This window comes from Sinocyclocheilus grahami, unplaced genomic scaffold (assembly GCF_001515645.1).
Source record: "Sinocyclocheilus grahami isolate Dianchi unplaced genomic scaffold, SAMN03320097.WGS_v1.1 scaffold54.1, whole genome shotgun sequence".
NCBI classification, from domain to species: Eukaryota; Metazoa; Chordata; class Actinopteri; order Cypriniformes; family Cyprinidae; genus Sinocyclocheilus; species Sinocyclocheilus grahami.
In genome coordinates, this window is record NW_015505233.1 from 6802478 (window position 1) to 6828309 (window position 25832).

The following is a 25832-nucleotide window of genomic DNA, read 5'->3' on the forward strand; positions in this document are numbered from 1 at the left end:
AAAATTCTGCTGAACAGCATCCAGAACTATGGTCTCCGCCACTTTAATTAGCCTGGTATTTATACGGTTGCTAAGGGACACAAACACAGAGGAGGCAAAGAGAGTTTTCTTCCATTTAATAAGTTTGAAGCCCACTTATACAAAACTCATGAACTGCTTTTAGAACACTTTGATAGCTTTCCCAACATTTGGAAATAAATTAAGGAGAAGTAAACGGCAACACACAAAAATAAAAACATTAAAAAAAGAATGAATTATGACTAGGTGAATATTGACGTGAGGAAATGCATCTCTCACAGAAAGGCATTGTTTAGTCACATGGGCTACTCTTTTAGGTAATAAGTTCTTAAACAAATCCAATAGAATCAGTTTTAACCTTCAAATTATGTTGGGGAACTTCAAACAAGTGCAATTCTTTAATATTGAACCAATACTTGGAGGCTCTACTTCTTCTTATCCAATGAAAAAATGGCTGGTGGATTACGTCCTTTCAGACAGATTATTACTGACATGTACAAGGGTCATGCAAAGAAGTGTTATGCCGTGACACTTTTCTCCTGAATTATTACTATCGTAAGACATAAAACCAGCACGTTAAACAGAAGTCTATAGAGTTTCGCTGTAAATCCCAGAGATATTAAGAAAACAGAACATGCAATGCCGTTTGTAAATGCAGCTGTACAAATGTGTGTGTGTGTGTGTGTGTCACGGTATCCGAGTTAAAATCCCTTTTCCAGCTCTGTCCACACTGACCTAGTTTATTGACAATGGATTGTCTCCGTGTTCATGTAAAGTGTCTGCTGACCTGTGATCAAGCACCCTGACAGAGTTAAGTGTGTGTGTGTTTGTGTGTGCGTGAAAGCGAAAGCGAAATACACAACAACCTTCAAATACTTACAATCGCCACTCTTTCTTTATGAATCAACATTAATGTTCAATAATCAGAGTACTGAAGTAAAGTTTAATAAAATGCTTATATATCAGGACACTACTGAGATCTTCGTGTGAGAGAATGAGTGTGTATTTTGCTCTGGGTTCTTTGTAGAGCATCTCGAGAGTTGCTTCCCAAAGCAGTATTATTATTGTTATTATTATTTATGTTATTAAAATATCAATAAACAAACAAGCAGAGCAAAAGAAAAGAGAATTCGACTGGTCACAGCAAAATTTCTGTACACACATTTTAAGAAAAGAGAAAGAGGTTTGGCAGAGCGAATAGAGAGAATTGGGAAGGTAAAGCTGCCCCAGGTAGGGGTAGTTTGCTGAAGGTGGGGGGATGAAGGGTGTGGTTCTGGGTGGCGAGCCGCTCACCTCTTCTTGGGGGCTTGGGCCGTACGGGGCGGGGTCACAGGTCGTCCTGAGTTGACCCCGCTGTACTGATACTTTGCCTTCTTTTCCGATGGCTTCAGGATCTGAGAGAGAAAAGAGAGTGTGTGAATGTACTGTGAGTTCAATGCATGGGTGTGCGTGCGTGCGTGTGGATGATAACTAGGGGTGTAAGAAAATATTGTGAGTATCGCGATATTTTGTTTGGCGATACTGTATCGATTCTCAAAAACGGAATATCGATATGTAAAAAAAAAAAAATCATAAAAGATTCATGGCAGTTGTTTCATTTTGAGTTTATATCCCGACCGCTAGATGGCAGTCTTCATCTCTGAACTTAAACAGTGACAGGAAATATTAGCATTAGGGCACACCACTAATGTTAGCGTTAATATAGTTCGCTGCTAGTAATGGAGGATGAAAGGAATTGTTCCAGTTCCCGTTTCGGTGTACAAAGTTGAAGTGTGGCATCATTTGGCCTTTTAACGTCCACCGCGGTACCGTGGCGCCGCCTCGGTTCCGCCACTTGCCGCGTCCCGAAAGAGCCTTCGCGCGGGGTGCGGCGGGCGGTAGGGTCGCCGCTCGGCTGCAGCTTTCTCTCGTGGTGGGGGCGTTTTGTGCAGTTGGGGCGGTGCATGCGTCGTGGCGATTCCACGCGGAACATAAATACAAACTGAAAAACCTGTGAAATCCAAGTGGAAAGGTTCTGAGAATGTTTAACATCTGTATTTATTTTATTGTTTTAAAATTGTTTTATTTTCTTTAGAAATCCTGCAAGCACTTTATTTTTCACTGATATTAAGCAGATGTAATTCTTTTGTTCAGATCAAAATGTTATGACATTGAATGTTACAATTGTAAACTTAAAATGTGAACCTTTAAAGCAGGGTCTAAAAAATGTATGGTCTTTTTATAAAATACATATTATACATTTAACTAGGATCCTGCAAGCAGTTAAATTTTTCTGTACTGCACAAAAAGTGGTTCAATAATGTTGAATGTTACAGGGACTGATTATTGCAAATGCAGATCCCACTGTGTTCAGGTTAAATCATTTTTATTTATTTTATTTATTGCTAAGGTTTGCATATGGTGGTGTGTTCTTTATGACAGTTTTCCTAAAAAATATCCTATTCCTATAATAAGAAATATCCCAATATATTGCCTTGCTTACAGTATCGTAATGTATCGCAACATATCGTATCGCAACCGCTGTACCGTGATACGTATCGTATCGCCAGATTCTTGCCAATACACAACCCTAATGATAACACACCTGAAAAGAGCACATGAGTGACTCATCCACACTCATCATTCCACCGGCGTTGTCAAACTCCCCGCAGTAGTTTGGAGCTGAGAACAGAGTGACCAACTGCCGCTTTGCAAAGAACTCATAACCATCTTCAACCACCTGTGAAACACGATACACTCACTAAAACTAAAACACAATCTACATATAGAAGCCTAAACCACAATTATTCAAAGTTACAGCATGAATAGTGGATCCTGACTGGTTAAAATGATTTGGTACCTGATGCGCCCTGCAGATTAGGTCCAGATCGTGGCGGTTGAGGAATTTGCTGACTACGTCAGCACCGAAAGTGAATGAAACGCCACGATCGTTCTCCCCCCATCCCTGAACGTCCTTATCTGGGTCCGACCACAGCAAATCACACAGCAACCCTGTGAGACCAAACGACAGAGAATATGTATCTGTGATAATATTTCCTTCCATCAAAATGTGTTGGTTGTTTAAATAATGTCTTTATTAGTGGTCAACTAATATTAAATGTAAATGCAATAAAATGTTATACTAGGTGACTGAAATAAATTTAAATCTGGAAATAAATGAAAACTAAAACTCAAAACGGAAATAAATTAAACCTACATTACAAAATAAAGAAACTAATACAAATTACAGCAGCATAAAACAAAAAAACTAAAATTAAAATTCTAAAAATAAAAGCGAATTTAAAATATTAATAAAAACTAGCTATAAAAATAGCCTTCCTTTAGCATTACACTAGCAACACCAAGATCATGTGTTCGATTCACAGGGAAAGCAAGAACTGATCAAATATGTACCATGAATGCAATAGAAGTCTTTTTGGATAAAAGCATCTGACAAATGCATAAATGTTATAGCAAACTATAGTACACAAACAATAATACTAAAATAACACTGTAGAAGATATAATTGTTAAATAAAATTTAATTGTAGGAAATGCAGGAAAAAAAAAAAGAGTATTGTCAAGGTTGTCAGATTTTACAAGAGAGACATTAGTGATTTAACAAGTATTTGTTTTTGTTATATGTGCGCATACACACCTGTATCTGGGACATCAGTTGGTCGCATAATCCGACGAATCTGTTCCATTGACTGCAGATCAGGAGAGAGACCTAGAAGATGGACATAAAAGAGAAGTCGTCGACAGAAAAAGTGTTACAAAGAGCGTGCATTAATATTTTTAGACTCAGCTGACCCATTTCATCAGGCCAAGAGTCACTTCTATAAAACTATCCACCTTACGTTCACCCGTTCTCACCTCCATGGCAACAGAAAATCTTCTCATCTATGATAGCAGCAATTGGGAGGCAGTTGAAGCAGTCTGTGAACGTCTTCCAGAGTTTTATGTTGAACCTGCGCTTGCCTGCAACCGACAAATGTACATACTCATAACAATAAAGTATGATCCGTGACCTGAAAGTTTGTTCAGTGGGAGAGAAATCAATATGATTTCAGATTGTTTGGTGTGGGCGTGTGTTAACGTTTGGTGTATTTATATTTATGCATGCGCTCAGACACTCACACTCATCATAGAAGCCATAGATACGGTTGATGGAGGCGCACTCGTGGTTTCCCCTCAAGAGGAAGAAATTCTCAGGGTATTTGATCTTATAGGCCAGTAGGAGGCAGATGGTCTCCAAAGACTGTTTCCCTCGGTCCACATAATCACCCAGAAAGAGATAGTTTGCCTCCGGTGGAAAACCGCCATATTCAAACAACCTCAACAGATCTGTATACTGCCCATGGATGTCACCTAGAGACAGAGAGAGTTATATAATTGACAAAAATCAATAAAGGTATATGGATTTTGTCAAGATTAGGATTCAGAAAAGAAAAATGGCCTAAAGATTTCAACACCCGAAATTCAGGTTAATGACGCGCGCACACACACGCGCACACACACGCGCGCGCGCGCACACACACACACACACACACACACACACACACACACACACACACGGGTCTCAGGAGAGCCACAGAGAGAAGAGAAATGACCTCAAACCTATCCTCATTAAATCCATATTTATAACCTGCTCTACTTACACGCTGATTTCCAAAACCTTGAGAGATGGAGAGGAAGGAATGTAATTAAAACAGTGGAGATGTTCTTCGCTCTGGAGAAGGGGAGTATCGAACCTACCACAGATTTTAAGTGGAGCCTCCAACTCCAGCAGGATGGGCTGACTGAGAAAGATCTCTCGAGATTTAATGCAAAGTCCTCGAACTTCTGCTTCTGTCATCTGAACGATCTTCCCTGGACGACATCCTCGCACTGGAACAGTAGACATCAACATTTGTTAACATCTGGTTAACATCATTTTCTAAGTGTGACAACTTTATTGCAGCCTCAATAACTGGGTCATATGTGGAATTTTCTAATCACTCAATGCTCATATTGGCCCACTTATCATACAGTCATCCACTGAAACATATTGCACACAAAAATAGACTTTCACAATCTGGCAGACTGGCTCTGATCTGATTGATCAGATTTTGAATGCCTGTTTATAAGAAGCCGCATAAGCACTCCGGAGGAAGAACTAGGCACTGGATTTGCCAAAGGTTGGATTGTGACATTAAATCTTTGGAGGACATTTAGACTTATGTTCGGCGGGCTAGATATCTACGAGAAGAACTATATATTTAGTTTTTTTCCCCCCTAAATGAATACTAGGAATTAATCTGTGCTTATTAATTGAATTAGTTTTTTTCCCCCACACTGGTTTTTACCATAGTAACCATTTAAGATTGGCACTATAAACATTTAAATTCACATGCTTATAAAGACAGGTCTCTTCATGTCTATAAGTGGGCCAGAACAGGCTGCAAAGTGGACTTTGTCAATAGTCAAAAGTCTTGCTGTGCGAAATGTCAAGCTGACAATGACACCTGATGCCTAATGTGACAAATATATATATAAAAAAAACACACTATAAAAAAAACCCTTTGATTTAACTTAATACTTTTATTGGAACATTTTCTTATGATTTACACTACCATTCAAACGTTTGGGTTCATTAAGAAATTAATAATTTTATTCAGCAAGGATGCATTAAATTGACTTAAATTACAAATACTTTTACATTGTTGCAAAAAATTTCATTTTTTCATATAAATGCTATTATTTTTAATTTTCTATTAATCAAAGAATCCTTGAAAAAAAAACATGCATCACGGTTTCCACAAAAATATTAAACAGAACAATAGTTTTTAACATTGATTTTAATAACAAATATTTCTTGAACATTAAATCAGCATATTAGAATGATCTCAGAAAGTCATTTTACTGAAAACTGAAGTAATGGCTGCTGAAATTTTGGCCTTGTCATAGGAGTAAATTACATTTTAAAATACAATTCCAATACAAAATAGTTATTTTAAATTATAATAATACTTCACAATATTATCGTTTTCCTATATTTTTGATTAAAAAAAAACACCAACCTTTCAAAATCATTGAAAAATCATACCAACCCCAAACATTTGAACAGTAGTGTACATTTTATAATAAATAAACACTTCGATACGTCTTGCTCACAATAGTGATGTCAGTGGATTCTGCTGTTTGTGTGAGTGGGAATCTTGAGAGTGTCTGGAATTCTGCAGGAATGTTCCCGCCTTGGCAAACACAGCCGAGACTGTTAAACAACCATTTTGCAGAGTAGTCTGTCTAAGAACTTCATTTGATGGAAAAAAACTACAAGCGAGAACCTGTAGCCACAATTCACTCTGAGACGTGGAGAATGACAGATTAGAAAAGTGTGTGTGGGGAGAATAGCTGAGAGACAGCATATATGTCACAGAGAAGGAAAAGTCATGCTCTTTTCTTACAGCCATGATTACAGTTATATAATAGCACTAACCATTTTAGTCTTCAGGCCGTCCACCCTCACAATATCCCACACAAACCAGAAATGTTGAAGACTCTTTGAAAAGAATGCTGTAACCCCAACTACTGTGTGTGTGTGTGTGAGTAAAGTGCAGAGCACTTTACGAGATTGCAAAAATGGTGCCATTTGTACAGCTTGAGTCTATGAGTTGATGAAATGCCTGTTATTGCAGCATGACTAAACATAAGGAAAATCTGATTTTGTGTGTATGTGTGTTTGACAAGCCACAGTCCAGACCAGTCTGAGCTAGATTATGAGCTTGCCAAAAACAACTTGTTCAAAGTGGCAATCGACTAGAATTCGTAAAACTAAGTCATCGCTCTGATTCCTTGTTCATCATGTTAGGGTCACATTACATAACAATACATAAGAACGAAATGACACAGACAAGCTAAACTCATCCTCTTTCCCACTACAGCATTTTATAGCAATCCACAAGATTATCCCAGTCCTGACGGGCAGCCATTAAACGACCACCGTGGGACAGCAGGCCGCTTGATCTTCACAGACAGAGGAGTGTGATCGAGAGACACAGATGGAACATGGGAGAAACATACAGAGATGTGTTTGTGAGACCATGAGAATCGAAGTGTGAAAAAGCGAAAAGCGGGACGTTAGGGTCACACAGAATCACAGATGGCATTGCTGAGTGTGGGTCAGCAGGAGGGTGTTGGGACAGATGGACAGGCACGAGGCCATATCGGTTATCAGGGTTGTGCAATAATCCACTGCGCTTGCCTTTATCAAAAGTAACTGAACAGCAGAAGTTTGTTTAGTAACAGAAGTCACTGAGATGGGCAGAAACAACCGAGGGTAGATCCTAACCGAAGACAGAAACATTTGTATTTCTACTGCTCACAAATTTCTCTAGGATTTAATATACAGGCTAGTAAATGGATCCAGCATTTATAAAAAGGCATTTTTTTAAAGCCAACAATCCAGTTTACAGTACAGGAACCATTACAGAGCCAAGCGGCCAAACACCACATTGCAGAAGATTACAATGAAATATTATTCATGTTAAGTAGAATGTGATGTTCCGAATGAAATGGATTTCACGGTTAGGAAGATGGTACAGTTTAACAGAGAACAAAATTACCATTCCATTCATTAATTATTCACTTCATACTGAAAATAAAGTGAAGTTAAACTTGAGCAAAGTCACACAGTAAAGTTACTTCACAGTATGAGCAAATAAAGTGTAACATTACTAACTAAATATAGTGTAATGTTACTGAGAGAATATTTAGTGTGCATTATCATTACGAAACGAATTCAGTGTGACATTACTAAAGAGAATACAGGGTAATGTCACAAAGGAATAAATGTAACATAACATTGATAAAAGATTAGTGTAATATTATGAAAATAATATATAGTGTTTTAGTGCAACATTACACTGAATTCATAAAGTTACACTGTATTATTTTAGTAAGGTTATGCTATATTCCCTTTACTATTCTCCTTAGCAACGTTACACTGAATCCTCTTCATAATGATAATGAACACTATATATTCCATGTAACACTGTAATGTTAGTAAGGGAAAAAAAAAAGTTAAGTCATAAATGGAACATAGTGCAACATTACTAAAATAATAGTCTAATGCTATTAAGAGAATATTTATTGGTTCATGATGAAGAGGATTCAGTGCATTACGTGTTTCAGTGTAATATAAATATAAGAACTAAATACAATTAAACGTTGTTGAGAGAAAAAACAGCGATAAGAGACTAGCTAGCGTAACGCTGTAACAAATAGTGTACAATTAGGTGTAAGATTCAGTATAATATTACTAAAAAAATAAAGTGTTAATAGGAGGATTTCGAAATCACACTTGTAACATTAATCAAGAGTAAGCACACGGTAACCTTGTATCGTGAATACAGTATGAGGAGAGTCGAATGGAGAATCAGAATTAACGTACGTCGGTTACATTCGCCTGAAGTCGACGACGCAGCGGACACTGCATCGTCCTGCCCTCTCTCATATGCCCGGTTTCTTTACCAACTGCTGTAAAAAAATCTACAGGCCCTCACTACTCGTCCCTGCTTCGGTAGATAAAGGCATGGTTAGCTCGAAATCTGAAACTCCCATCGCTGGTATGAAGGCTGTCCAAACCCCGGGGCCACTGCCGTGTTTGTAAACAGGGCGCAGAGACCCGAAGCTTAGCTCTCGCTTTACGCGCACAATTCCCCATTCACCAGCAGAAAAACAGACCAAGACGAGTAGCTAATTACCGTGTATGTTTATATAAACGTTAAAATGCCTTCACGTACAAACAGCTTACCTTCAAGAAGCCGAGAAATGAGACTGTCCACGTTCAATTCCCCCTCCGCCATCTTCAGAGCCGAGTTCTGCATGCAGCGCTTCCAGCAACGGCCGCTAGGTGGCGCTCGCAATGACGTCATTGACTTGGTTCCAAGCGGTAACGTCAATTTGAATGATCTCTTCATGAATATTTAATCGCTTTGAGGGCAAACTTTTGACCTGTTGAAAGCAACTTAATTGTTAATGGTATTTTCTATTGTTTAACGTTTGGCGAACTGTGTATTTGGTTTCCCTTCCAGGAGGATTTTTATCAGAGTACGTTTACTTTTGGCATTTAGCCTATTTATTTACCTATATTTTATATGTAGTCAGTTATAATTTATTACGCTTGATTAGGATTACAGTGGGAGTAAAATTAATTACATTGAAAATAATTCATTTCGGTTTCCCTTAACAAAATGCTCCTAAACATAACAAATTTAAATAACATTTATCTTAACTCAATTTGAACTGATAATTTAGTATCCCAGAGGCTTCGTTGTGTTACTAGAGAAGCTGCCACCCGCTGCTCACTTTAAAATACCTGAAAACTGAATCAGAGGAGCATGACAAGAGAAAACCAGATGACACACAGAAGTTGAGAGAACAGTTTTAAAAAGAAAAAGTGAAAAAAGACAAATATATTCAAAGTTACAGTTCTCTTATTTCGTAACAAATACTGGGAAATAATATTCTATAAATCTTTTTAAAAATAATACCAAAAATAATACCAAAAATACTGTTAAACACATTACACTTGTAATTAAAATATTAAACAACATATTTTTTTTATTTCATTGTTTTATTAAAATAAAATATTAAGTACAACTGTCTACACAAGTATTACAATTATTTATAATTTAAATAATTTACAGCAATACAATAATTTATTGACATTTAAACATTTAATCTTGTTTCAAAAAATAAACAAAGAGTGTATTTGTGAGTTAGTGTTTATATATCTAGGGTTTGAATTCAAACTGGAAAAACTATTCATAAATAAAATATATTTATGAAATATATATGGTTTTAATTAAAAAAAATGTATATATATATATATATGTTGTTGTTGTTTTTTAGTCTTATTAGAACTTAGTTCCATTAATTTCTGTGCTTTCGTTTCTCTTTCTGTTCTTTCGTTCTCTGAAGTAGAAGATCATCCAGGTTATGACCCAACCAATAATCAAGCCTCCTACAGCCAGAACAGCAGCTGCCCAGGCCGGCACAGCATCGTTGGGGCAGTCTGCAGGGAGAGGGGTGCCTGGTGCAACTGTGGCTGGTACGACAGTTGTAAGGACATCAGAGCCACTGTTTATTCGTGTAAAGATGAAGGGATGCTCCTAGAGAAAATATGAAGAGAGAGCATTAATCGAAAGACTTGGTTATCTTGCTCTTACAGTGGGTTCCATTGGACATCACCATACTCACCTTTGTGGGACACTGGATCTTACTGCGGTCATATGTGAAATTATTGTAGGTTTGTTTACTGTCCACAGGCTCCAGCTAAAACCAAAAACACAGGACAAATGCTGTTAAATACAGGAAAGCTGCTGTGAGATTGTGTGAATGTATATGTATTTACCATGTTGTTCCAGAGCGCAAGTGCCATCTCTGCATGTCCGCGCTCAGAGAAATGAAAACAATCCACAGAGAAGAAAGTCAGGTCTGGTGTGCCATCCTAAAGCAGAAAGAGATATTTCATCTCTTAATGTTAGCCCTGATACTGAAACTCTAGGTTTTATCTGTTGTAGTGCGAGTTCAAATGCAGACTCTAAAAGCATTACATTAATCTAACATATTTATATACATATTTAAACATATTTTAGGTCTGAATGTGTTGTTTATGTGTGATCTCATGAGACATGAGGTGTTTTAGAGATATTTTAAGGGCGCTAACCTCGACCATTGGAACAACAGAGTTCTTGAAGAAGGGCTGTAGCAGTACTGCAAAGTCCTGTCTTCCATCATACCTTCCCCCATACACCAGCCTTTCAGTCTCCATCTGACACACAAAACAACACTTCTATTATTAAAGGTCAAGATAATCTAAAGCCCACTCAGCTAATCAGTTATCAATGAACTGACAACTTGATGGCTACAGACCTGCAGATCTCTGTTGACCTTCTTCATTTCATTCATTTCTGGAGAGTTCTCACGAGGTTCCAGAAAACATGGACACAGGTTCCTGTCACACACACAGTCATGAAAATGCAGTTGTACGGACGAACATGAAAATGTACACTGATTTTTAGATTAAATCATCTATTTAGTGAAGTATTTACTCTTGCAGGAGGCTGCAGCCCAGTGTGTTCCTCTTTATCATTCGCAGATCCGCGATCTCTAAGATTCCGACAAAATTTACCAGCACTCTGGGAACCTGGACACACACACACACACACACACACACACACTCACACGATTTCATTTCCAATGCATTTTATAGGGACATTCCATAGGTGTAATGTATTTTATACTGTCCAAACTGTATCAGTTTATATCCCCTCACCGCAACCCTACCCCTCATTCTGTATGATTTATAAGCTTGTTTCCTCATGGGGACCAAAAATGTCAACATTTACTGGTATTACTATACTTGTGGGACATTTGGTCCCCATGACATAGGAAATACCAAGACACACAATTATTAAAGCATTTTCTGTATTAAATATATGTGTGTAAATAATGTCACTGTGCAAAACCCCTGTGATAATGATTTTCTAACTAATAAGAATTTAATTTCTTATTGTTTATTTTGATTTTGTGGGTGAAAGATGATTCATGAATGTGATCAGGTTCAGTAAATGCATCTCTCTCACCTCATTGTACAGCATGTCCAGACTGTCTCTGATGTGACCGATGTACATAGAAGGAGACAGAGAAGCCTGGGTAGAGAAAAACACAACATACATTTTTTTTTCAGAATTTTTTTTTTCAAATTTAATTGTTATTTGCTGGTCTTAGATCCGAAAAAAAAAAAACATTTACAATGACTCAGTGGCACATCTCTGTTTGTTAGTATCCAAATGTATTTTAGCTGCTTAAAGGTCACTGCTGTGGTACTCTGGCACAAGAAGAAACAATTTATGATGGCAAGCTGAGAGCCTTTATATTAAGAATCATCCACTCACCCGGTCGTGACAGTACTGGCAAAGGTCATTTCCCCCAATAAATAGTGTCACCAGTTTCCAATCCTTCTCAAAGTCCACTTTCTAAAAAATGAGAGTAGTGTTTAAAATTTTTTTTTTTTAAATCAAATATTTGATTAAATTAGATTCTTGCCCTACAACAATTGGTGGAATTTGTCTTGTGCAGCAAGGAGTTGGCACATGCATACGAAATATATTTATAAATTACAGAAGACAGCAAACATTGTCATTTTTATGCATTTTTTTATTCACCAGAAAATGATTCAAAGCAACACTGTAAAAACATTGTGATTAAAACAAAGATTAGTAGAGTATGTATTTCAAGAACATGCTATTTCAGTTTTTCTACTGTACAATTTCACATTTAATTCATTGTGTTACTTGCCATTTCTTTGTATTTATTTGTAAAATTCACTTGCAATTTCTGAGTGAAAGTGATTTCTGCAACAGTTTCTTTTTTTCAGTCAACTTAATGGATTGAATAAGCATACGGACCGTGCTATCCTTTAAAGCTGTGATAAGATCCCTCACTTGTGCTGGTATATTACTGAATAGAGAGGAAGAAATCATTAGCTGAAAGAATACTGTAAATTTAGTTTTTATGTATGTTTATGTGTGTTCCTTACCTTGATTTGGCACCACTCACTGCCATATTGAAGCCATTGGGTCGTTTACTTTTCCCCTTTGAGAAGCCGAAAACATTCGGATTGAACTTCTTAAGAATGTCTGATAACAAATAATGACACAAGGATAGGGTGACCATACGTGCCATTTTCCCAGGACGGGTCCTGGCCAGGATTTCTATATTGCCTAAAATATCTAGGTTTTGGCTTTGTTTGCGAGTGCAGACCGATCAGTGTTTGACATCAAAATACCTCAAGAGCATTTTGAAAGCATAAGGAACCGTCTGTATGGTATTTTGATGTCATACACCGATCGGTCTGCACTCGCAAACAAAGCCAAAACCTAGATATTTTAGGCAATATAGAAATCCTGGCCAGGATGCGTCCTGGGAAAATGGCACGTATGGTCACCCTACACAAGGAGCTAGTGATTATCACGTTGTTAAACAAGAAACAATTCAAATCTGATAATAAGGATCAGAGCCATTGGAGTCTCATTCCTAATCAATATAACCATACTATTAATAACAACCAATAAAAATGACATCAAGTGTTACATAAGATTACACTCACTTGGCAATGTGGTGACAGTCTCCAAAGTATCATCTCCACCAATGCTATCAATTAAATTGAACACAGACACTTAGAAAACATGTAGAACAAAGCAATTCCTTAAGCATACAGTAGACTGATAAAAAACTCACCTCCAGGAAACCCCTCGCTCCTCATCCGCTAACTGCAGAAGGTTTTCGGCTTTTGCACCAAAGCCGGCCTGACAGATTCAGAGAGAGAAAGAATGATAATTACAGCATGACAAAACATCGCAACATACACAAATATACACACACTTACAGTGATTGAATCTCCCAGAGACGCCACCACTTTAATGTCACCTGGACGCAGCCTGTGAACTGAGAAAGAAATGTGATTATGTGATTACCTGGATACCCAAACACAACAACAAAGCAACAATGCAGTGCTACTTGGACCTAAAAGGATAATAAATCATGGCAGGATATCGGAAAGCTCATCTTGCCTGCTTGTCTCTACCCATAAACTGTATTTACGTACATAGGTACATATTTATAATTTCTCCTCTTTCTTGTATTTTTATCTATTATTAATCTTTCTTTTTTCCTTCTTAATATTTTTTAAAACATTCAGTCATTTATACAAAATAAAATAAATATATATATATTAAATAATAAATACAATAAATAAATAATATAATATGCTTATAAAACATTTGCATAACTCATTACATGCAATATATTAATAAAATGTTATTGATGTTGTTAATACATAACAGTTCTGTATCTAAACTTTATCTCAACCGTGACTACCTTGATATCGAAACCCAACAACAAAGCAACAATAAAAATCAATGGTATGACATCTGAAAGCCTGTATTACATCTTTGTCTCTCTCCATAAACCTATGTGCATATTTAATATTTCTCATTTTTCTAGTCATTTGTATCTATTACAAATTTTATCCTCCTTAATATTTTTAAAGTATTACAGCACTTTATTTCATAAAATTCATGCAACATTTTTACATTTTGCTATTTCATTAACAGAATATACATATATACAGTATGTGTGTGTCTGTTACATATACATATACTATATATCTGTTAATGAAGTACCAAAATAAAATTTTGTAAAGTAAAAATATTGCATGAATTTTAATAAATATAATGCTGTAAGACTTTAAAGTCAATAAACCAACGATTATTAAATAAAAATACAAGAAAAGGAGAAATAGTTAGTTAGAGAGTTGGATAGTTATGGTTATCTGGAGGGAAAAATTAAGCAAATGAATTTCCCTCCTCTCTCTTTCTTACCAGATGTTGGCACAGTGTCAGAGGGCGCTGTATCCACACATGAGAAATCACTTCCCCAATTCTAAAATGAAAGGGAGAAATCATTTCATAGTACATATTGATCACTTTAAGGTTCTATTGTATTTTATTAATATTGTATGTAATATATCTGTGTGACTTACATTTGCAGGTGGAGGAGTAGGAGGAGGGGTGTTATATGTGTAATTGCTGTTGTGATAGGTCCTCAAATAGGAGGATGACTAAAGAAGAATAGGAAAAGGTATTAAAATGTGACAGAATTATAGAGTTTAAAGAAGAATTATACAGTTTAAACTCACCTTTTCTGGGCATTTAAGAGGGACACCTGCAGTAAAATCTTCACTATCTGTCTTATTACCTAAAGGCTCCATCTGAGAGAGAGAGAGAGAGAGAGAGAGAACGAATGAATGAAACGGAAAATCCATTTTGAGAGTTAAGACGCTGTGAAATGACAATAGCCTATATTAAGAAAGTCTTTGGAAATTTATTTTTCCTGTTGAATTGTATTATATTGTAAATGAACATAATTCAATTACACATCCTGAAAGAGGTTATTGCTGAAGTAGCATCAGTCATTTACAGTAAATAAAATAATAATATTTAAAAAAAAATTAAATAAATGCATACAACATGCTTGAAAAACACTTGCATAACAAATTACACACAATATATTAATAAAACATGATCAGGCTTATACATTAACATATCTGTATCTTATCTTTTGAACTCATATGCTCACCAAGTTATTCCAGAGAGCCCGAGCCATGAGCGTGTGAGCTTTCTGACTGAGATGAAAACAGTCTGGAGAGAAATAGGAACGGTCAGGTCTCCCATCCTAAAAGAGCATGGTAAAAATGACAAAGATCATGAGAACAAATAGCTCAGAAGGACTGCTTGTGCAATAAATGATGTAAGACTGCCGTGCACCTCCAACACAGGGAGAAACACATTTCTGAAGAATGGCTGTAGGACCACTGTGAAGTTATCATGAGTGTCATATCGCCCAGACTCCACCAGCTCCCTCATACCACGCTGAGAATAAAACACAACAGCATACATTGAACATTAATGGGCACTTTAATGCAGCTACATTTTAGAATCATATTAATATTAATAATATAAATATAAAAACTGTACATTTGCTTTGTATTGTCAATAATCACATTCATAATAAATATTAATATACAGACATTTACACAATAAATTCATTTTCATGTAATAAGTTGTGTACCTGGTAGGCTTGGTTGAACTCCTGCAACATCTGGAATTCATGAGATCCATCTTTAGGTTTCAGAACACAGCGACACAACATGCTAAAAAAAATATATATATATATTATATATACAGTGGGTACGGAAAGTATTCAGACCCCCTCAAAATAATAATATATATATATATATAACACAAAGCAAATAATATAAGACTAACATGTACCAAAAGCTTCAGATATCAGATCTTCTATCAGAAACAAGCAGAAATCAGGAGAGTCAGTTTATAGGGCAAAACTCACTTGACCATCCAGGTGGGGCAGCCAAGAGTGGGGTCCTGATGGAGGCGGCGCAGTGGAATTATATCCAGGAGCTCCACTAGGTTCACCAGAGCACGAGGGACCTGGAGGAGAACACATGATTAACTCCAACGAACAGCAGCGATTTACAGTGGCGTTTTGTTACCGATAATCTGGTTTAGCAAAAGCAGTCAGATAGATTTTTGACCATTGTTTCTGCAACAATCCAGGCCTATCATAACAAACATTAAATAGGTTCAAAATAAAAAGATATATGAAGAGAAATATAAAGTGGGCTCCAACCAATCTTTATATATATATATATATATATATATATATATATATATATATCATTTTTCTGATTTAATATCTTTTTTTTTTTTTTACAAATTATATTTTCCAATTTCCAGCATAACAATATAAATGAAATCTGCTTGCATGATTAATGAAATAGTACAGAATATTTTATTCTTTTTCTTAGATTAACTTTTTATTTTCAGACACTTTAGATTTCACAGACATAAATATCTTTATAAAAATCATCAATAATCTTACACATCAGTATTGTCTTTTTTTCGTTTGTTTGTTTCCCATTTTTCAAAATCTTAGAACTTTATTTCTAGGTTTACATTTTGAGTACCTGATTTTCAAAAATCTTTGGACCCCACTGTATTTCTGAAAGAAAATCTGTATCATAAAATCGGACCTAGAGAACCAGAGCTAAAACTGCCTCACCTCTTTATGTAATATGTCCAAACCCTCACGAATATACTTCACAATGTTATTAGGAGAATAGTACCGCTGAGGAGAGAGCGAAAGAGAGAGAGAGTGATTAAGAGACATAATTGCAGGTTTATTACTGAAACTCTGATAATAAATAAAACAGGCTCTATTAATTTCAGCGTACAGTATCAGAGCAGTGGGCGCATATGTCATTTCCTCCAATGAAGACTGTGATTATCTTCCAATCATTCTGGAAATCAATTCGCTGAAAAGAGACAGAAATTTTCAGCCAGTCTGAATGAGGTTCAGATTTAGCACCCTGTGTGCTATCTTAATATCTTACAGAAAATAAAATAACTCAAACATACAACCGAATAATCAATAACAACAGAAAAGTACATGTGTGTATGTGAGATTTTGATAATGACTAACCGAGTCTTCTTTCATTCTTTTAATGACAGCATGAGCTTGCGTGACCATATCACTGCAAAATGAAAAATTACATATTACTCATTTTACAGTATTACATTTTTTGTTTGAAAGAAATTAAGTGACAGTAAAAACATTCACAATGTTAAAATAAATACTTCTATTTGTAATAAATGCTGTTCTTTTGAATTTTCGATTTATCAAAGAATCCTGAAAAAAATGTATCATGGTTTCTAGAAGAATATTGAGCAGCATAACTGTTTCAACATTGATAATAATCAGAAATGTTTCTTGAGCACCAAATTAGCATATTAGCAATATTTCTTAAGGATCATGTGACACTGAAGACTGGAGTAATTGCTACTAAAAAAATCAGCTTTGCATTGCATTTGCATTTTAAACTTGAATATACAGTATATATGTTTTTAGTTTTAATGTAAAAAAAACAAAACAACGCTTCATACTTCATCACTGGTTTATAAGATGAGAAGCTACTCACTCAGATGTGGCTCCTGGTACTGCTTGGTTCAGAAAACTCGGTGCAGAATTCTCACTTCCTTTTCCCACTGAATAGCCAGTGATTGAAGGGTTAAACTCTCTCAATATATCTAAATGACAAAAAAAACAACAACATTATTTTTTACACACATAATCACTCTAAATCTGATTTACATGTCTATCTAATCCCTGAATGTGATAAAGAGATTGGTAAGGGTAAACATATATGGCTTGCCGTTTTTTTAAGGAGGGACTCAAGAATAACGCTCAACTTGACCTCTAATTTCAAAAAAAACAACGCTTCATACTTCATCACTGGTTTATAAGATGAGAAGCTACTCACTCAGATGTGGCTCCTGGTACTGCTTGGTTCAGAAAACTCCGTGCAGAATTCTCACTTCCTTTTCCCACTGAATAGCCAGTGATTGAAGGGTTAAACTCTCTCAATATATCTAAATGACAAAAAAAACAACAACATTATTTTTTACACACATAATCACTCTAAATCTGATTTACATGTCTATCTAATCCCTGAATGTGATAAAGAGATTGGTAAGGGTAAACATATATGGCTTGCCGTTTTTTTAAGGAGGGACTCAAGAATAACGCTCAACTTGACCTCTAATTTCACCCCCGGACTACTTCAAGTTACGTAGTATATAGTAGAGATTAAAAAGCAGCTATTTATTGTATAAACTCTTGCGTCATCTTGATCAGCTATTAAACATTTAATGACTCCAATAATTTCTGTGTTGATTATATTCCTTATTAATGATTAATCATAAATCTACAGTACACGATAAAAAGAGCATTACAGTAACATGACAGCTTGCACATACTTGGTAAAGTGGTTGTAGTTGTAAGGTTCTCATCTCCACCAATGCTGAGAACAAAAAATTAAATATATCTGTCTTCTGCCTCATGAGATCATTGATCATTTAGACAAGAATTTTATCCTGTAAATCATATAGATAAAACGAAACCAGCAACATTTGATGGTTCACAGTGTGATCAGGGTAGACACTCACCTCCATGACAGGCCGCGATACTCTGTAAGCACACCCAGAAGATTGTTTTGTGCAGCACCCACCCCATTGGCTGCCTGTTTTTTGGGGGAAGGAAATTACATCACAACTTGAATATTCACTACTGTTCAAAAGTTTGCGATCAGTAAGGTCAATACTTTTATTTAGCAACCATGCATTAAAATGATAAGCAACAGTAAAGACTTTTAATATGTTACAAAAGATTATCACTGTTTGTGTTTGTATTTTTCACAAAGAAAATGCAGCCCTGAGTATAAGAGACTTCTTTTTAAAAATATTTTAAAAATTCGTACAGACTCCAAACTTTCAGTTGTAATGCATATTTGTTAAAAAAAGATCTTTGGTATTAGCAAATATCATTAATACATTAAAATTTGTATGTTTATTACCGTCAAAGAATCACCCATTGCTGCCACCACTTTGATGTCTGCTGGCCGTAAGGCATGGACTATAGAAGAGACACAGAAACGAGCTTAAAAAAAACAACTATAATTTCCAGCCAGGGTGCACTACAGGTTTGAGATCCCTGTTTACCTGAGGTAGGGATGCTGGGAGATGGAGACCTGTCCTCACAGGTGAGCTCACTCCCCATCACCTGAAAGGTCAGATGCAGCACAAGTTAGACACACTGTAAGTCAAAGCAACAGCGCCAAGTTATGGTGAGAATGGACTCACTGGGTGGAGTAGTGGAGAGGGATCCTCTGTTTGGGAGTTACCGAGCTCAGGTGAGTATGAGTTTTCCTGTGTTCGCAAAAATGGCTTTTCCTGGGACAGAACAACAGGTTTAATAAGGCAAATGTGCATGTTTCTGTCTGTTTAGAAAAAAATATCATCCAGACTTGAATATACACATTGTGAACATTGTGTGTCACTAACACACAAACGTATAGGACAAAGTCAGTGCTATAAAAATGAAATGGAACTGAAATACTTTCACCTTATAACAGGTGAAGGACAAAAACTTGTGTAAAACGTAAAGTTCGGGAAGCGCAGATAACAGTTTGGTTTGATAAAGCCATATTTATAAACCCACTCTGAATCAGCAGTTTTCATTATCAATGCTGAAGAGGTCATAAATCAAATATCTCCCTCACCTCTGTGGGGCACGGAATGGTGAATATGCCCCGCCCATTCGTCTCAGTCTTATCTGTCAATGGCTGCAGCTAGAAAGAGAATAATCAGGATTGGTCAAAAAGTGGGCTGCAGTTCTTAGTCATATAAAGGCAAGATTAGATAAATGTGTTGAGATGTGTTTCTAGGTTGAATAAGTTTCAGATTAGATGCTATCACTGAGAGCTGATTATCAGTCTACCTGTTATCAGTCACATCTGGGCCTTTAACACTTTGAACTTGAAAGTAGTGTCCAGGATTTCACCTCTACATCTATAGGAACAATGTCCACATTCATTGTTTGCATTAATATTAACTTACCAAATTAGTCCAGAGTTGTAAAGTCAACGAGCTTATGTCACGTGAGGAGTCAGACGTAGAGGCTTTCATCTGAAAACAACAAAAAAAGTACAACTTTGCTTAATAACATGCCAAATTATCCTTACAAACTTGCTATAGCGGGCTTGTTGCTGTAGCACAGCGTGAGTCATATCTGTGGTTTTTAGAAGAGCAAATTGATTCAAAAACAAAAAACATACTCTCAAGTCTCAATACAAGTCTGACGCAGTGAATCAATAGAAAGGTTAGATTTAGATTTAGTCATTTTTGGACATTTATTCAATATCCTCAAGTGAAAGTAAAATACACAAGTTTACGTGCACTTTTATTAAAACAATAAATTTCATTACTAGAGGTTCTGGCCTTTATAAATGTTCTTGATGCAATACATGTGCAATATAATAATGCACCAATTTAATTAAACATTTGATTTATACCAGTATAAATGTAATTCTTTTTAGTTCAACATAATACATGTGAAATAGGCAATTGATATTTGTGCATATTGTGTAAAACCCATACAAATTGTGCCATCTATAATGTTTATTATTCAAATGTCTGTCTATATCTATCTATCCATCTGTCTGTCTATCTATCTATCTATCTATCTATCTATCTATCTACCTAGTGGCCTGTTTAAAATAATCTCTGAGTGTTGCAGACTCACTGGGTTTGACAGTTCGGTGTGCACTGGACTGGATTGAAGCATTACACTGAAATCTTCCCGGTCACCAAACCAGCCTCTTCTCTCTAGAAGAGCACTGACAGATTCCTGTTCAATAAGCACATATACTGTGTGATAATGTCAAACTGTTTTAGCATAGACATTCAAAAGTCACCCATGTATCAATGTGTGTGTTTTTGTACACAAATTATATGTACTGTACCTGCAATAAAGCCATGAGCACTATAGTATCCAGTCTGCGTCTGTTTTCTTCATATCCTTCCTCACATTGGAACTGACACACTCTAAAAAACGTAAACACCTTATTAAATTAAACTGTTCACTGCAGAATATTATCAGAATTGGGTTATGAAGAATGTTGTCTCATACTGACCGGTCATGTGACAGTCCACTCCAAACAACAACATGAACCAGTGTATGTTTCAACTAGAGAGAAAAAAAGAAAGCTGTTGTAGTAAACAAACTTAATATACTGATTCAAAACTGTTGTTTGAAGGACTGTCTTCACCTTCTTATGAAGAGAGTCCAGTATCTGTTCCACTATATTTACTGCTGCATCAATGGTTGCACTCAAGTCCTAAGTACAAGTACAGAATAATATAGAATTAAAGCTGTACTTTGATTGTTTTCTAAGTCCCATGTAAGTAGTAATAGAGGTTGATAGGATTTGTGGTCAAATGTCTGACCTGGTCTGTACACACAGAGAGCTCATCAACTGGTATGAAGAGCAGGAGCAACTTCCACTGAAAGAGAATGACAGCACAAGAGATGTTAATGGCTCAGAGTCGATTGCTCATGTTTATAAAATAAATAACACATGTCTACCTTACAGTGTTTATTTAAGCAATGTTTCATTTTGGATTTATACAACAGTTAAGTTCGTATAGAGTACATTTACATTTTAAACACACTATTACCAGTTACTTTGTCTATTCCTGCCAAAAATACTTATATAAATACTTCCAAATGAAGACAAGCTTAATAAATCATTACGTGTCTACGAGCAAGAAACAAGTGTTTCCATCCTAAATTGATCTGCGTTTTTGAAAGATTTAATGAGTCACTCATAAAGAATAATTTCACACTCAAACACTCAAAATTGTTTGGATCGTAAATTAATCAGTGTTTTTGAACGAGTCGATTGAATGCCTCATTCATAAAGACAGTCAGTTGTTTTTTCGAAGCATTTGGTTGAATTAATGAATAAATGAAATAAATAAATAAATACTCGCTAATGTCGCCAAATTTGGGATTGACGAGTGTATTTAATAACAGCTGTGACACTCAAACTTGCCTGTTCGTGTTCACATACTGTAACAACTCACAATATTCTAGTCGTTCATTGTACAGTATAAATGAATAACTGATGTCAGTCCCCCTCTTTGTTCTTGCTTTAGGTCTAACCGAGAACATCACCTGTCACTATGACTAAAGTAGATATGAAAGACAGTGATGTCCGTAACACAGGAAAGTCTTATCACATGTGATGTGACGCTACTTATACCAGTGTGGGGAGCAACTCCTGTGCAATAAAACCTTCAGATAACACAACTCCTAAGTTATACCGCATATGAAAAAATTACTGGCCAATCACACCGGAGACAGGAAATAACTGTTATAAAGACCTGACTGTGTTTACCTGAGTGGGGCTGCTGAGTGACTCCATAATGTACTCTGCGTTATCCATTAAGCTTCTGTCACACAAAGACAGTCATTGCAAACATACAGAAAATGTAGCATCTGTAATTAAATAGTGAATATTAATTTCTTTCTATGATACCTTTGTTCAGGTACAACAGTTGACACATCCGGGTTAAAGGTGAACAATATTTCTAAGGCAGAAAAGTGAAAAGATGTTATTTTGTATTTGGAAATTGAGCCCTTCTGTCTCTATTTCAGATACCTGCAAAGTAGCATTATATCACCATCTTCACCTCACATACACATTGTGCTTAGCATGCATCATCAGTGCACCTGCTTTATTGACTTAACAATTGGTTATCTGTACAGTTCCCGTTTCCCGTTGTACCTTTGATCATTTTCATGAAGCATTGTGCATTATATACTTTAATTCCTCAAGATAAACTTTAACAGAATTTACAGAAACACTAAACAATGCTGCATTTATAAGAGGAGAAACAAAGATAGCTGTAGTCCTCTGAGGTTGTCCAGAGGACATCAGAGCAGGCAATCATCAATAACTCTATCACAAACAGTAGTGAACAGACCAATAGTATCAGGCCAACTGACGCAAAACCCAAAACAAAGTTCTTAAGTGTGCAAGATAAGACAATATTATCACATTTGATTGAGATTAGGGACATGTTTGAAGGATTTCCTCCTTGTAATAAAACCAATTTAGGCTAAAACATATGTTTTATGTGTTTATATGTTTCAGCCAATTTTTTCTGTCATGTAATTGATCATTTATCTCAGAAAATTAACATTCAAAAACCAGACTGTTGTTTGTTCAGTTACATGGCTGCGTGCGTATCTCTCCTCTGGCCTTGACTTTCATTTCAAGGACTCAGGCTCAATCTTTCCAAAACCTTTATACAAAGATCTGGTTTAATCAAGCCTGACAATCACACAGAAGCATGTGAAGGGTCTTTGTGAGCTCAATCAATGTGTTACTCACTCAAAAAAAAAAAGGTAAGTGAAAGCCATGCAGATTCAACAATGTTATTCGAATGCAATTTGAGTACAAAACTAAATACGGGTAATGGTATTTCGTGTCTGTTTATTTCTAGAATAATATTGAAACCTTACCAGATAGCATGTTCAGGGCTCTAATTTCATCAGATCTGCCATAAAAAACAACCAATTTAATCATTTTGAGTGGCATAATAATGGCATTTGAATTAAGGAAATTAACTTTTGATCTAAGCAATCATATCATTCATATTCCATTTACTATATAATTCTGTTCTCATTTTAATTATGGAAACAAAACAGACAGAAACCAACAGTGTGATTAATTTTTAGCTTTTAAATTCAGAGCCTTACCTGAATTTAGGTATTAATTAACTTTAGTTAAACTAATGTGCTGCTCTATGTTAGTAAGTCTTTCAAGCTTACAATTCTGCCTTAACTCCAATGAAGCTTAATTTATATTTTAATGCACTTGTGATAAATTTGGACATACCTCTTCACATCGGACAAAACCAGTGCAGATAACACAGACACATCAGCTGGCCTCAGAGAATGGACTGCTAAAAGGATGATATGACAAATTATACACTGATATTCAGCCTAGATGTTAATTACTTTTCTCACTGTCTTATGCACAATATTCTTGTATAGATTCCTTTACCAGAAACTGGAGTGCTGGGTGAAGGGGATGAAACAGCACAATACAGAGATTCAACTGCAGAAACAAAAAATCGAACCCCGATAAGACACTGGCACACATCAACAAATTTGACTCATTGACATGGCATGGAAGCACAACTTGTGTGACAAATCCATTTATGTGAGTACATTACCTACATTGCATTGGATGAATTAGAATTAAAAGACTTAGAAGACAGATAGAAAGTGTATAAATCATACAGGCTCACATCTGCTCCATGACAGAGTAGCGTAATTATTAACCTCTAGGCAGGCTAAAGAGGGAAATCATTTCTAAAATACTATCAACCAGTCATTAAAAGTCAGGAAAATAATCTAAGGAAGCTTTATGCATTAAATTGGAAGCAGAGTGGTGGAATATCAAAAGTGATTAAATACCTGCTGAACACCTGCATGCTAGAAGTGCCAGAATCATAATCTGTGCACAGGAAGAGAAAGTTTTATCTTTTATTCCCATGATGGAAAGAATCATCCGCTTCTTTGCTTGGTTCATCTGTTTAGAGCCACGTGGAGTAAAGAGCAGTTCTGAACAAAACTGCTGAAACGTTTAGCAACTTCTGCTCTAATATATGACTGTAATCTTCCTCAATCACTCAGACACGCCTCCTGTTAGTTTGCATGTTTCAAGGTAGATGGCATGGAATTTATTTTTATAGATCTTATCAAGCTGTTTATTGGAAAGATATTGGCTAGGTCTATAGTCCTGTGGCCGGCTGCATAAACTACATAGACTAGTCTTACAAGGCATCCAATTTTTCTTCTTTAGGACTGGTCATAATTTTTTATAATAATTACATAAAAATAATTAAATAAAAATGAAAAATAGCCTAATTTGAATCCAAAAAGCAATACTGGCTAACTGCTAGCTGATCAAAATTGTTCTTAAGACAGTCTTAACATAGTGACCATGTTTATGCAAATGGGGCCTGGTTTTATGTCTTAGGATGATATAACATGTTTTCTTGACTGTTGTCCTGAGCAACACTACTTTGTTTTGTCAATTTGAATTTTTTTGTTCACTAATTGCAAAATGCCTCATTCAGCCAACAAATTAATCAAAGCAACTGCAGATTTCTTGTTCAACACTTCTCAGTTATTAACACAATATACTGATATATAATTTTGGTAGCCATATATACTGTATATGTGAAGTGAACTATTTTAAAGAAAGTATAGAAGGTTGTATAGACCTCAACATTATATATATATATATATATATATATATATATATATATACCCACACAGTGCAATATGTATTGTGAAAATCACTATACAAATAATTTGAATTGAATTGAAAAATTGTTTATTTTTTCTTAAATGAGTTCTGACTGAAAACTTCAATTACCGTGCCAATTATCCCAGTGCCAAGTGAAGGCAACCTGTATTTAACCAGCCTTTGTTGCCGTGTGTGTTTGGAGGTTCAGGAGTACAGATATTGAATCTGATTAGATATGATTAGAGATGCTGAGACTTATGAAAGTCATTAAGATTTCTGAAGATTTACAGCTTCTCTGATTGATAAGATAAACATCTCACCCTGAGGTTACTAAACATGGGCAGACAGAAGATAACTAATTTGTGTAACGTTGCACATGCATCTACAGCTCAAAATGATTGACATCAGAATGAGATGATTGATGGCTGAGATGTTAATTAAGTCCCTATACCTGGCTGGGGTTAGGCTATGAGCATTGCCAT

The 25832-nt window shown here is 35.8% G+C and overlaps 2 protein-coding genes across 2 annotated transcripts; both read right to left on the reverse strand.

Annotated features, from left to right (window-relative positions):
• Positions 1-100: 100 nt before the first annotated feature.
• On the reverse strand, positions 101-8897 carry LOC107583611 (serine/threonine-protein phosphatase PP1-beta catalytic subunit-like). The gene is made up of 8 exons (XM_016269897.1): positions 8794-8897; positions 4755-4886; positions 4137-4367; positions 3873-3977; positions 3655-3726; positions 2858-3009; positions 2603-2737; positions 101-1412 (listed from the first exon to the last, which is right to left on the reverse strand). The coding sequence occupies exons 1-8, from the start codon at positions 8864-8866 to the stop codon at positions 1308-1310; spliced, it is 1005 nt and encodes a 334-aa protein (XP_016125383.1). The 5' UTR covers positions 8867-8897; the 3' UTR covers positions 101-1307.
• A 986-nt stretch (positions 8898-9883) lies between these two features.
• Positions 9884-24657, reverse strand: LOC107583717 (phospholipase B1, membrane-associated-like). The gene is made up of 42 exons (XM_016269999.1): positions 24513-24657; positions 24097-24150; positions 23929-23992; positions 23553-23587; positions 22564-22615; positions 22423-22477; positions 21470-21526; positions 21292-21360; positions 21157-21209; positions 20986-21067; positions 20766-20870; positions 20081-20149; positions 19744-19812; positions 19325-19414; positions 19184-19244; positions 19039-19097; positions 18632-18705; positions 18443-18486; positions 17947-18055; positions 17109-17160; positions 16861-16941; positions 16689-16754; positions 15957-16057; positions 15678-15759; positions 15374-15478; positions 15186-15281; positions 14746-14817; positions 14590-14667; positions 14429-14489; positions 13435-13493; positions 13287-13354; positions 13156-13199; positions 12586-12685; positions 12455-12506; positions 11942-12022; positions 11630-11695; positions 11096-11190; positions 10917-10998; positions 10711-10815; positions 10396-10491; positions 10242-10316; positions 9884-10153 (listed from the first exon to the last, which is right to left on the reverse strand). The coding sequence occupies exons 1-42, from the start codon at positions 24625-24627 to the stop codon at positions 9899-9901; spliced, it is 3288 nt and encodes a 1095-aa protein (XP_016125485.1). The 5' UTR covers positions 24628-24657; the 3' UTR covers positions 9884-9898.
• Positions 24658-25832: the final 1175 nt, after the last annotated feature.